The following is a 14,237-nucleotide window of genomic DNA, read 5'->3' on the forward strand; positions in this document are numbered from 1 at the left end:
GGCTCCCACGACAACGTAAGATTGTGTTCAGTTGGAACTATTTCACACTGACTAAATATCAATAGTATTATTAATTTAATATTACGTTATCATGCATTAATTAACTCAGGAAGCGCCACATCCCATGTCACTGAACTGACCCCCAAATGGTTTCGCCGCTGTGCATTTGGAACTCGACACCCATTGACTGTTGTACCATCGAACTAATTGTCTATTCCGAGTAGGTAGTTTGGTGCATTGTATAACTTTGTAGCCATCGGTGACAGATTGTTAGATGAACACCGCACGATGCGTCTTCAGGCATTAATGAGCTCAGTTGATTGAAGCAGTGCTTAGGAAGCTACAACTCCTGTTATCAAGTCACGTGACCTTATTGCTCTACGGCCATCTTGGTTGTGTGCTTTCGTGTGCAAGCTGGTAAAATTGGCAAGGTAACTTTGCTGGCACAATCTTGGGGTCTAAGAATCATTGTTTCTATATCTGACAAGATCAGTTTATTCATTAAACACTGTATAACCCTATCCCGTCATAGTTTTATACCCATTTGTCGCTTGACATCTGGTACCGTTACAAACCACGACGATTTGCATACTTACCATCTGTGAGTGTAAATATTTTACTTACTGCAGATACCTATCGATTGACAGTAACTGTTCTTCATTAATGTCAAATTATGTTTGTATTTCCACCTTATGCACCGTTGCCTTGAGACACAGGACTCGGATATAGATGGAGTTATAATGAATATTTTTGCGCATCATGTGTCTTCTGTCTCACAATTTTCACTCCCTAAGAATTTGCAATGCTTGCAAAACAGTGTTCTTGCATTGTGCATCGTGACATATCGTTGTGTTTGTGTCACATCCGATGTTAAGTAAGCTACATCATCGTGTAATGTTAAGTAGGTTGTCAAAGTATAAACAGTGAACTTTAAAGGTAATGATTATGCATTTCAATGACAAAGTGTCACAATGATCATAAACAAAACATGTTTCCGTTCATCCTACTGCAATAAAGACTGCAGTAGGATAATAGGTGGCATACTTCAACTCACATCATATCACTACATAGTATGTACAAAAACTCCAGGAATGTTCCATATATCCTTAGATGTTTATCTATTATTTGCATCTGTTATCCGTGTATAACCATAAGTAACTGACAATGCCAACAGTACTAAGAGAACCTGCAACATAATATTTAATAAGATACCTTTAAGCAAAGAAATTATTTACTTTAGCATGTCAATGGGTTTTATTGCATATGTAGCATCATTTAATTCTGTCTGTATACACATAGTTATAGTAGGAGTACAGAGTACTTTAGACCTCAGACTCACAGTTGTGCCAATAATGATATTTACCTTGACATTAATGTGAATACAGAGAATTGAGCTTACCAAGCATCTGTGTAATAAAGCAGTTGGAGTCCTTGAAAAGTTATAAGTGTGTTTACTGGAGGAAAATCTGAAAGATTTTGCAATCTGGAGCAAACGTCATGCATGTTTTGCATTTTTTTTATACCAACAAATTAGTATTAAAATATGAAGAAAGTTGAAATGTGAAACATTCTTAACAAACCAATGTCACTGTTATTAAGTTTGATGAAAATATTGGTTATTGTTGTGTTGTCTGCGTAAACATGCTGAACTGTTTATACCAATTTATACAGAGGTCACAATTACTGGGTGCATTTTAGATGATCTGTCCTTTTGTCTTAGCAATAGTTTTCCAACACGGAGGTCACAGTTGTTTGATCACAAGTTTCAAATAAAACAATGCAGCTTGTTTCAATGTATGAATTTGACTTCCTTGTATTGACTTGTTGGGTTATGGGTTCAGTGACATTCAAGGTGAGGTGAAATGGCAGACAACATGGTCATCTTTGTCAGCTAGGACATACATTAGTGCTCTTGTGTTTTCATTACTGGCCATCATTTAACTTGGTGCAAAATACTTGCTTAAATAATGATTGCATGTAGGTTTTACGTTGAAGGCCAGTAAAGCTACTTGATCTTAGGACAGACCTTAGGTGCTAAGTTACATCTCTGACTGGGCTTTTAGGTCGGGTAAAAAAACACCTTTTTCCCCAGTAATCATGTCATCCTTAGCAAGACCGCTTAGTTTGGAATTCAGTTCTAGTTAACCATGGAGATGTATAACAAGGAAGGGAAACGCTGTGGTGTATCCTCACAAGTCCGTCATGTTGATACTATCATGTTTGTTTCTCTATCACTTTACGTCTTTTGAATAGCAGTGAAGTGGTAAAATGTTTCCACAGTACAACATTTGTTTTGCTTTTCAAGGACAATGCCATTTCAGTAATACTACCTTAATCTTATGCTGAACACCGAGTGCTGCCCTTTGCCCAGCTCTTCAGGATCAGGCAGCACTGCATTGGCTATCTCACTATAATGCTAGGGTTAATACAGGGCTGTAGTGGATTCACAGGATGTCCCATACATAAACATTTAAAATGTATTCTAACATGCTTGCTTCATAGGGTGCACAAGTATGCCTGTTTGAATCACTAAATCTGCTGTTGTCATGGTGGCAGCTCCAAGATATTTTATTTTCATATTACAACAAAATACTGAGTTCAGATTTTAAGTCAGATTGGCAATATTTCAGCCCTATGATACTAAGATCACAGAAGTCATAATCTTAGTTCAGATTCTATGTACAGTTTATCGTCAGTGTTGGTTTGATGTTGATCAGTGTCTATGTGACATGATCAAAGTGACCCGTGAAGGTTCGGGGTAGAATAGACCTTCAGCAACCCATGCTTGCCATAAAAGGTGACTATACTTATCGTAAGAGGCGACTAACGGGATCGGGTGGTCAGACTCACTGACTTGGTTGACACATGTCATCAGTTCCGAATTGCACAGATCAATGCTCATTTTGTTGATCACTTGATTCCCTGGTCCAGACCGGATTATTTACAGACCGCCGCCATATAGCTGGAATATTGCTGAGTGCGGCGTAAAACTAAGCTCACTCACTCACTCATAAGTTGTTTGTTTATTGTTTAATGTTCCAGAGGTGTTCTGATTGGTCAATCTCAAAGATTACCTGATCCGACCTCCTACTAGGTTTTGTTAGACCCAGAGTTCTGTTAGACTTAGACCCAAAGAATAATACTGGGTCTAAGTTTACTTATGAAGACTGCTTTTGTCAAGCATATGTTGCTGAAGACCAATTCTAACCCTGGTCTTCATAGTTAATATCAAAGTTTTACTGATGTGCACTTATTGTTGATCACTGATGTTGAACTGAGATATTTCTGTATTGGATTAATTGATAATGAATATTCTTTTCTTTTCAGCTATTCAACAAACATTAAAATGGCAGATACTCTCAAATTTGGCCCTGAATGGTAAGTGCATGCCATTGACAGTTTTTATTTGTAACCAAGGTAACTAATGTCCACAGTGAGAGCAGGATTTTTATGTAAGTCTATCCATGTGGAGGAGCAAGATTGTCAAAGTTACCATAAACTGCTGGAACATGTTGAAAAAGTACATCTAGCTATTATTTTCATGAGTAAGTAATGAAGAATGCGAATAGACATTGTAGATATTGTGCATAGACAAGGGGCAAGTATGCTTCACTATAGCATACAAATTACCAACCATGTATTAGTAAACTAGAGAAAGAAATCAAACTGATTTCACAGGCATGTCAGAGGCTGGAGCTTCAAATCATAATGTTCTAAATTAATTTAATAGTCAAGGCATCTGTTTCATGACCCTGATGTTAATCTCTGGTTGATAGGTTATGATAGACCCAGTCAGTGGGATTCTTTTCATTTCTTTGGGAGGAAACTGGAGTTTTAATGTCTGTCCAGAAGTAGGTGATGCCTTTTATTTCAGACATTGTGGCTCAGTTTGGGGCATGCCCATGGGTTGTACATTTATCACTAGAGCCTAGACATGCAGCCGACAGTAAATAGGCAAACAATCTTATTTTTACATCAGCTGTTTATTTACAATGAAGCTAAGGCTAATTTCAAAATGGGCATTGAAAAAGTGTCCTTTGTAATACAATATCATCACACACTAATTTGCATAAGGCCATGGCTTGTTCCAGATAGGTTGCTTTGGACTTTGGAAAAAACTGCATTGCTCATTTGTACACTAATCTCTCTTCAGTAAAGTCCTTTTATTACATTTCCTATCTCTCTACCACTGGAACTGTCGCTAAGCCAATCTTAGTTTAACAGATGTGTCACGTTTTCGCATATCAACTAAATGAATTATAGAGATTAATATGGAAAAACAGGGTTTTTTTTATATTTGTCGGTACTTTCATACTTTTTGCCAGGAGTTGTCCTTTCTTGAGCAAAACTTCAAAAACTTTTAATGCTCTCCTTCCACTTTGCGATTTACACACACCAAAACATTTGACATCATCATAACTAGTAGACACATTCATGAAGAGCATTTTGCCCTTGTGTTGTATTTTGAAAAATTGGATTCTTGTTTTAGTATTGCATACTTGATTGAAGTAAGCTAACCATTAATTCTGATGAATATTCACCAACAAAAATAGGCTCAACAGCACAAAGCTATGTTCACTGTATTCATGGTTTCTATGAGTAGTATGGTAAATAGTACTGAAACCTGTCAATGAGTAAATTTTACATATATTGTGAATGTAATGAGATATACTGATAAATATTTTTTCATAAATAAACAGAATAACTTGTCTGTAGAATATAAAATTAATACATAAAAGTTATTGTGTTTTGGGATAGTTGATATCCTGCATTGGGAATAAACATTGTATTTAGTGAGCCAAATACATAGCGTATATTTCTATTGGAGGATATTAACCATCCCAAAATACATGAGTGTGATAACCTATTCATCATACAATGTCCTTCTTACTTTAAAATTTAAAAAAAATGTGATTTCATTTGCCACAGATCATGAAACTAAACTTCCTGAGATGTGCCCGCATGTCTATGATGTCACAGATATGTGCATGATAATGTGACGTCACAAGCTCGGTGAAGCAGTTTTCTACTGAGAACTCATTTGACTGTGTTACATCATGTAGTTTGGCGCCAGCTTTAATGTTAAAGAGTGTATTGTTGTCAACAAGTATTCACTTAGTTTGAAAAATGACAAAAACCATGTGTGGAATTTGGGAAAATTTCAGTTAAACTTTTGAACAACAAATATAATGTTCGCAAGGCATTCTGCAAGCGCACATGTCAACTGACAAAGTGTCAAACAGTTCATTTGAGATTTTCCTGGCTGCTGTCCGAGCCAGTGATTGCAAGATGTCTGCGTTTCAGTGTTGGTGAAGTCTTAGCTGGGATAATGTTTACAGTTATGTAGCCAATCCATCACTGAATCCCCAAACAAAGTGTTAACAGAAACTCATGGTACTGTAACCACGGCCGTCAATCTGGACATGATCGCCGATAGATGGGCGCGACGCCATGATTGTTTTCAGTGTGAAAGTAGTCCCTAAAATTTGCATATGACCTCTCTAATTTGGTATATGACTCCCAACAGATATCGAAAATATCCATTGGCTTTATCCTACTGAGAACAGTACCCATTGGATGATAAACTATGTTTCCTTATCCTGACTCATACTTGTTATGCTTATCTCCTTCGTGTATGTGAAGATAGTGGAACACTTGGAAATCCCTTGAAATTCCCTTATAATTCAAGTGGACGTACAATGCACTCATCTATTGGGAGCCTCCCTTTCCTTTCGACGCGGACTGTTAATGACGCTTTGGGTCCTGGAACTACGATAAGCTTTGGTTTAATTTTGGTCCTGTAATCTAAATTATGTGATATTTGGGTTTGGGATTGTAATTATAACGCCTTTATGTAAAATTTATAAATTTTCTTCTGTTTTGGACATGTTTTTTATAGACTTGGTTGAAGTTGATGAAATCATGTTCCCATTGTAAATCATGACTGTCTGCAGTTGATCCACAAGCAACATGGACTCTAATTACACAATGCCATTAAAAAGTGGTCAAAAGTAACATATGAAACATTTGGGATTACGCTTTCTCAGTAAAGTACAAATTCTATTACTTTTTTGAAGTGAGTCCCATCCAGGACAAACTGACACTCTCAGAGTCAAGCACCTCATCGCCAGCACACAAAGTCAGCCACCTAACCCACTGACTGAGAAATGAGAGCTGTAATCAACACAGTACAGCATTAGTTGACAGCATTGAGGAACAAACTACCGATGACTGACCTTTCCCCTCTTCAACGTCATTGACGACTGGAACCTCCACATAAAGGACATGTTGTCATGCCCTCTACAACCATCTCCAGTGGAATGGATGCTATATTAAGAGGCGTTTCGACCATAGCCACTCGACTCTGATATATTTATAAGTATGGCCTAAATATGTAAGGTATAGAAAGGTGTGACAGTAAATCGAAACAAAATGGTGGCCCGACCCATTTAAAGCTTTCAATGATTTTAATCTCCATTCTCGCACAAAGTCAGGAAGTAAACAAATCTCAGGCTACAGACCCGCACCGAATAGTACAGCAAGTCTCTGATTGGACAGCGACTTCTGTTATTCCCACATTTTTAACATGCAACTGTATTATCCAATCAGAGACAAGTCAGCCTTACTTGCCAGCGAGAGATTGGTTCTGAGTACTCATTGAAGAAACAGGACAACCAACACTGCAAGTACCAGAGTAGAAGAACCTACTCGTCCTGCACATCAAACAAGCACACAGCAATCCAACATTGTTCCAACTTCATGTATGGATCATGCTCTGGACACCTCAGCTGCACACGATTCGACTCCAGTCATTTTGAAATTGTACTTCTAGGACTGAGATGGGTTTTATCACCAAAATTCAACTGCCTGGACAACCAGACAGACAATTTCACATCCCGGCATTATCTACAGTCCTCATGCCCTATGATACACAAGATTTATCATTATAGCTAGTAAAAAATAGATCTGCAACATACTAAGACAAGGAGACAATATTTCAAGTGCCTATTCATCCCAATATGTACTGAGACACCTACGCAAGTATCCCGCAACACTATCTCAGTACGGATGAGAGCTGTTATACTGGGGCCAACAAAGCAGTAGGACTCGAGGCTCTGCAAGCCTCCAATCTACACGAAGTGAGAGCCTTGGCGCTGACACTCGCTCTGCGCGGAAACTGCTCATTATCAACTATAATGGAGGTCTGCTTTAGGAAATCATGGGATATCACCATGGGAGACACCACTGCCATTGACCAATTGGCTTCTTCTTGTCGCACAACAACTAACGGTTCCCCAGAGGCTTTTATCACATGACTTGTTGAGACCAAGACGCTGTGTGGAGTATGACAGTCCTTGCTCATGTCTTCAACAGGTCAGCATGAGTGATTATGACCCTGTACCCGTAAGAAAGATACTTGTACATGAAGGTCTTGATTGGAAATCTTGACATGCAGTTGCATTAGACACTAGCAGGAAGCTAGCTGATATATATATATCATCATGTACCAGTCAACAAATACTTCAAGAGAAGACAATTTCGACTGGATGTGATGCCCCCTTTCGAACACATGACTATTGGAAGATCAGGACTGAACTATCACTGTTACAGTTCCTGAAAGGTAGGGAACTACTTATGTGGCAGTCAATAGAATCCAGCGTGGCCTGACCCACTGCTATTTCCATCGGATTCTGTAAGCATTATAACCATGAGTCAGGATAAGGAAAATATGTAATTTTCTGAATAAAATTGATATTTTATGCTCTTCCTGACTCTTCGCATCAAGTCGTCTCAACTGCCCCTCTCAGGAACACTGAATTCACAGAAAGTGACATTAGTGTCGGACTAATGAGATTCGGAGACAGTGGCAAGCATGGCTGGTCATGTGACAGTATTGGCGGGAAAGGGAGGTTCCCGATGGATGAATGTATTGTACATACACTTCAAACAGAAGGGAACTTCAAGGGATTTCAGGTGTTCCACTATCTTCACATAGAGCAAGGAGATAAGCATAATGAGCATGAGTCAGGATGAGTATAAAATATCAATTTTATGCAGAAAAGTACATTTAAAACTAATGCTAATTAAGAATGTATATATTTCTAGTGGAATTGATAATCATTCACCTCAAGTCGATGATTGTCAATAATCAGTAGTGGATTTGGTTTCCAATTCCCAACACAGGTGTTTCACCAGACATAAGCTGACAAGCAGTGCTGTACCTAAAACTGGGGTTTTGTGTTGGTTTAAGTGTTACCATAGACACAGATTCAATTCCCTACATGGATACAATATTTAAAGGCTGTTTTTTTTTTCTCAACCCTGATATTGCCTGGATATTACTAAAAGCAATGTAAAACTTACTCATGTAACTAAAAATACCTTAAGTGCTTGCCTGAAACCCAGCTGAACCTCTAAATCCTATGTAAAGTAGACCATGATTGTAGACAAGAGTGTACAAGTAATCAACTTACGCCTCGTCACAATGCATGTTGTTAAAGTGCTTCCTGTTTTGCAGGCTCCGACAGCTGTCAGGCGGGAACAGTGTTGCATCTCCTCCGCCCACACCTGGGATAGGGGGCAAATTCAAGTTAGCAGAATACAGATATGGGCGTGAGGAGATGCTTGCCCTCTTCCACAGTAATTATAAAGCCCCTGAAGACCTTGTTAACTTTCCGCCAGTATACGTTGAAGAGGCGCAGAAACCACTGGCTCTAATTTCTCTAACTGAGGAAGAACAGGTAAGACAGGGCTCAATTTAGTTGTGGCTTGCACTGGAGCAACATTAAAATAGTTCAGTGGCATATTTCTTTCATTACATATTGCATTAAGAGCGGTGCAACTGAAATTTGGCTGGTGCAACTTGGTTTTTACCTGATGTTGCACCTGGTTTGAGTGGGTTAACATTTCTTAAATCGAGCCATATAAGAGATTAGAAGATCTGTTTTGAGTTATTTGCAATACTTTATGTTGGACTCAGAATAGTTAAATCGTTCTCAGCAAACTGTGTTTAGCATCAAGGAAATATCTGTTTGAAATTTTACGTAGAGCTTTTCATTTGATTTTGATCTATATAGATAATTACAGTCAGTGACTTAAGCTGCTGGTCTGGATTTTATCTTGTAACCCCATGTTTGTTCCAGGACATTCAGCTTATAATTGTTCATATGTAATCCCATTATTTCTGACTATTATGTGAGGTCCCAGGGTCACCCTGTACTGGACTGTATATCAGTCAAGGTTATGCTTGCTTTACAGAGGTTGATGTCTCAGTCTGTAAACAGCACAACAGTGCTCCGGTCTATGGGTCGAGGGGGGCAGCCAGTTAGAGGGGGCAGAGGAGGTGGAGACCGGGGCAGAGGCAGAGGTAAGCAATTGACCCCCATCACTTAGTGGCCACAAGGGTTGGAGCAATACAGCAAAGGAGCAGTATGTGTAGGGGAAATAACAAAGTACAGATGCCTCATGATTCATGAGTGACAGTATGGTACATTTCCTTGTCTGTGAATATGTATAGGACATTACACTTAACATTTTCAGTAATCATCCTGTTTTTTGTCAGATGTTGAAAAATGTGTTGTAACAAGCATTCATGTCCACTGCTAATGTGGTCACATGAACGTGGTTCTTTAGCTGGCTTTTCCCATTGAACCTGCTGTGAAACATTTGTAGTCAGTAAGTTTCCTTTTATCCTGATATGTTTATAGTGATATGTATCATGACCTAACTGTATTTTATTGGTTTAAGAGTTGGCTCATCACACCAAAAAGCTGGGTTCAATTCCCCACATTGGTACAGCATGTGATACCCATTTCTTGTGTTTTGCTGAAATATTGCTAAAACAGGTGCGAAACTAAACACACTGGAAGCCATGTGAAGGTCTTGCTGAAATGGTTTGTTTGTGATATATTATATCTACCTTGAGTGTAAGATATCCTAGCCCTTAGTTCATTTGTAATATAACAGCATATTGGTGAATTGCTTCAGCCTTTGTGAGCATGTTCTTATTTGTTTGGCTTCAGGCAGTAGAGGTGCCTTTTAATGAATTTCCAGTTTAAGACGTGACTTTGCACCTTTTTCACAGATTTTGCATGATGTATACATGACATGTTTTATGGATAACAGCTCAATTTTTATTCTTTAAAGCTTATTTTTATTCTTTTTATTCTTTCAGAGCTAATTCTTGCCCCATTCATCAGGTTCAGGTGATTGCTGATGAAAAATCAAGAATTAGCTCTGAAACATCATGTGAAGATTAAAAAGAAGTTATTATCCATAAAACATCTTCCATGTTGAGATTTTAAATGCTGTTCAAAAACTTCATGTATTTATAGTACATCAGAAATTCATCTACATCAGTGCTCACGATGGTGTTTCAAAGTAACAGGAATTTGGGTCCTGTAAGTTTCAAATGTCTGTCTGACCCAATGAAAATTCACAGGACCCACAAAATAATTTTAAACAAACATTTAAGATTTCACATTTCTTGTAATTGGCATTGAAATTTTTAACACTACATGATAACAAACATACGTTTCCTAAACAGCAAACAAGTGTCACATGCCACAGTTACCAACTTCATACAAAGACATTGTGAAATATTCTGTCAGACACTGGGGCTGGTGGGTTTGTGATTTCTATCTGACCACTGGCGAATCTGCCAGATTTGTCAGAGGGTCAGACACTATTCGTGAACACTGTACATGTATTGATACCAGAAGCAGTAAGTGCTGAAGTGAGTAATTCATGATGGTTGTGTCATTCTGACAAAGATGGCACTTTTTCAGGGAGGGGACGAGGTGATGGCTTCCCCCCGAGAACTCAACCCTACGACCAAGCAGAAAACGGCGGTGGGTTCGGGAGATCACGAGGGCAGAACAAAGATGGATGGGAAGAAGTGTAAGCCTGATATGGACTACTTTTTTCTCTTTGTGTTTTTGATCTTGAGAAATAGATGATTAGCATCGTTATTGTAGCAACAGCCATTTTGGTATTGTCCAGTGTACAAAAAGTTGAAAGTATTGCAACTTTGACATTATTAAAGTTACTAAATTTTGTAGCTTTTGTGTAGAATGAGAACAATTTAAATTTATTTTTTATGTTGGTCAAGGGCACCGTCACACTAAAGATCAGTGTCAAATATGTTGTTAACATAAAAATATTTCAGAACACAAATCAGCAAAGTTCATGAGACCTAGACCAAGGTTTAAGTTGGTAATTAAAGACATCTACAGGATTCCACAACAGTCATCTTCACTGAAACTAGTTACATTCAGGAAGGAATAGTACATACGGAAGACATTTGTTATGTAATTGTACTTCCATGAACCAAGTTGTAACAGCAGTAGCACTTGTACAACTTGGAAAGAATAAAGAAGTAAAAGTTCATGATTCAGCCAAGTCACCACAAGACAAATAGTTAAAACATCCCTGCTGTCTCCGTCATACAAATAAAGGTGATAGTTCTCTACCTGCTTCTCTGGTTTAACGATCATAAAAAATTTGTTCAAGCTTATCTTCTGGCTAAACTGTCACACAAGGTTGTCATACAAAGCCCATGTAATGCTATCACCGAATTTCACAACAGCATCTGTACAATATTTATTTCATGTTCTTTATGATTTCTAGTGGTAAAAAGTATGACAGAAGCTTCTCGTCTCGTGCTGCGGATGACGTCCAAGTAGGTGGGAGACACCCTCAGTTCTCTCGATCGCTAAGCAGTGAAAATTGGCGAGAGAAAGAAGAGCCACATGAAGACGATGGAGGAGACTGGCGAAGGGCGGGGCCACAGAAAGAAAGATGGAGTAAGTATGGAGATGGAGACCTGATTATTTACAGACTGTTGTCATATAGCTGAAATATTGCTGAATGCCGTATTAAACAAGAAACAACCAGTATGGTCTTGAAGAGATCAGGTGTTCCTTGACTTCTTTTATTATAGAGTATTGAAGGTCCTGGGGTAGAATAGGCCTTGAATAGGCCATGCTTGCCATGAAAGGCGACTAGGCTTGTTGTAAGATGCAACTAATGGGATTGGGTGGTAAGGCTCGCTGACTTGGTTGACACGTCATCGGTTCCCAATTGCGCAGATCAGTGCTCATGTTGTTGATCACTGGATTGTCTGGTCCAGACTCCATTATTTATAGACCGCTGCCATATGGCTGGAATATTGCTGAGTGCAGTGTAATACTAAACTCACTCACTCACACACTCACTCTTTTGAGTATTATAGATGAATATTCTTGACGATCAAGGATGTTTTTACTTATGGAAATCAATACTGACAGTTCTTTTGAGTTTGTTTTGTGTATTTTCAGGCACACGGACCAACTGGAGAGAACCTATTGGTAGAGGTGGATTTGATGGTGAGCGGAGACAAAATGGTCCCATTAAAGACCGAACACTTTCGGATGCCGATGTTAAGCACCAGCTGTACAGACGCAGTAGGAGTAGTGAATCGTGGGACACTGATGGTACAGTCAACACTAAACCAACCAATCATGGCCATGCCCAAACTTGTAAATGTTCAGATTACACATTCTTTCAAGTACCACTGTCGTTAATGTAATGTCAACTGTAGTTTGTACTTTTTTTACTGGAAAGAAGTGCATGATTTTTCCAATACATATATAATTTATAACACATGTAATGCTGACGATAGTAAAGTGAACTGTTGTGGAGATCTTTTATGTGTTCTGACCAGTATGTTATGAAAGAAATAGATGAGAAATTTACTTTTAAAATCTGTGTAGTCTAAGGGACAGTTACAATTTTAGGCAAAGCACGAGGAAGGTGTCTGTTTCACTTTGTGTTTGTTTGAGTTACTCTTCTGTATGTCATCATGATCATCATGTACTTCAGTAAGGTTTGATCAAACGGTCGTGCTCTATTCTCCTGAATATGCTGTTATAAAAAACTCCAGAAATGCATAAAGTATATAATCAAATCATAAATAAATGAAAACAAAAATGAGGAAACCAGTCGTGTTCAGTAGGTTCTGCAACTGCCCTGGGTCCCAGTCCTCAAAGTGTTTGCAACTTTGACATTTGTAAGCCTGTAATACATTTGAGTGACGACAGGTCAAAGCATTATAAAGTTTTTGTTGATCAAGAATCTGGTACTCAGAAAGTGATCACGATCCATCCCTAACTCTAATCCTATGATAATCATTTGAGTGACGATAGGTCCAAGCATTACAAACTATTTATTGATCAAGACTCTAGTGCTCAAAAGTGATCGTGATCCATCCCTAGCTCTAACATTGACGTGCCACAAAAGGCGACTATGCTTGAGAGGCGACTAATGGGATCGGGTGGACAGGCTTGCTGACTTGGTTGACAGATGTCATTGGTTGGCAGTCACACAGATAGATGCTCATGTTGTTGATCACAGTATTGTCTGGTCCAGACCACCACCATATGGCTGGAATGTTGCGGAGTGCGGCGTAAAACTACACTCACTCCCTCTAACATAGACACATTACTCTTGTAGCGCTGATACTGCTTCCAGGACTGGAGCCTTGGACCAACTATATTAATGTTGTGGCATCAGCTAACACTGTTTGATAACTGAAATATTTCTTGGTGTTAAATCATCTCACTGTCTCACTGTATTGCTATATCCCATGTGCTTCACGACATGGTTCTATACCAGTGTATTTATGTAGACATGTTTATGTAGATTTGCCAGAGTGGAGCGTTCCTGGTGATGATGACATGGAAGAGCTGGGCACATTTGATGCAAGTGGGGCATTTGTTACTTCTCATCCAAAGGTAGGATATGTCAGTTTACTTTCATTTTCACTGTCTTATTAATCATGTTGTTTTAACCATGCCTTTTTCTTGTAACTGTGGCCTGTTTGATGTTTGTGTATGTCCGGTTGTCATCGTTGTAGTTGTGTTTGCAGGGCTTTAGGAATGGAGAGAGTCCACACCCTGATGCACCACACTCCAGTCAATCACCATCACAGCCTCACACAGACTTGCCTACTCCGCAGGGCAAGGAACCACCTCGAGAACAGAGAAGGGTATGACTTGTCTCATTCTGCCTGTCCAAGGCTATTTGAGTCTTTATTCTAGCAGTTAAAGCACTTGCTTTCCGTGCCAAGGCATGGGTTGGATTCCAGATGTGGGTACAGTTTGTGAAGCCTATTTCTGTTGTCCTTCACCATAATATTGCTGGAAAACTGAACACTCTCCACCCTATCCCTGTATGGGGGATACAGTTGGCTCAGGTGT

The 14,237-nt window shown here is 38.9% G+C and overlaps 1 protein-coding gene across 1 annotated transcript in view; it reads left to right on the forward strand.

The window, feature by feature from the left end:
• The first annotated feature begins 352 nt into the window (after positions 1-352).
• Positions 353-14,237, forward strand: part of LOC137267510 (GRB10-interacting GYF protein 2-like) — a 35,505-nt gene continuing 21,620 nt past the window's right edge. Inside the window, exons 1-9 of the mRNA XM_067801982.1 lie at positions 353-431; positions 3,328-3,378; positions 8,519-8,741; positions 9,259-9,367; positions 10,773-10,899; positions 11,629-11,804; positions 12,318-12,473; positions 13,681-13,772; positions 13,907-14,026. Coding sequence (XP_067658083.1) covers positions 3,347-3,378; positions 8,519-8,741; positions 9,259-9,367; positions 10,773-10,899; positions 11,629-11,804; positions 12,318-12,473; positions 13,681-13,772; positions 13,907-14,026 — 1,035 coding nt within the window. The 5' untranslated portion in view covers positions 353-431; positions 3,328-3,346. The remainder of the gene's footprint in view (positions 432-3,327; positions 3,379-8,518; positions 8,742-9,258; positions 9,368-10,772; positions 10,900-11,628; positions 11,805-12,317; positions 12,474-13,680; positions 13,773-13,906; positions 14,027-14,237) is intronic.

Source organism: Haliotis asinina, chromosome 16, assembly GCF_037392515.1.
Source record: "Haliotis asinina isolate JCU_RB_2024 chromosome 16, JCU_Hal_asi_v2, whole genome shotgun sequence".
NCBI lineage: Eukaryota > Metazoa > Mollusca > Gastropoda > Lepetellida > Haliotidae > Haliotis > Haliotis asinina.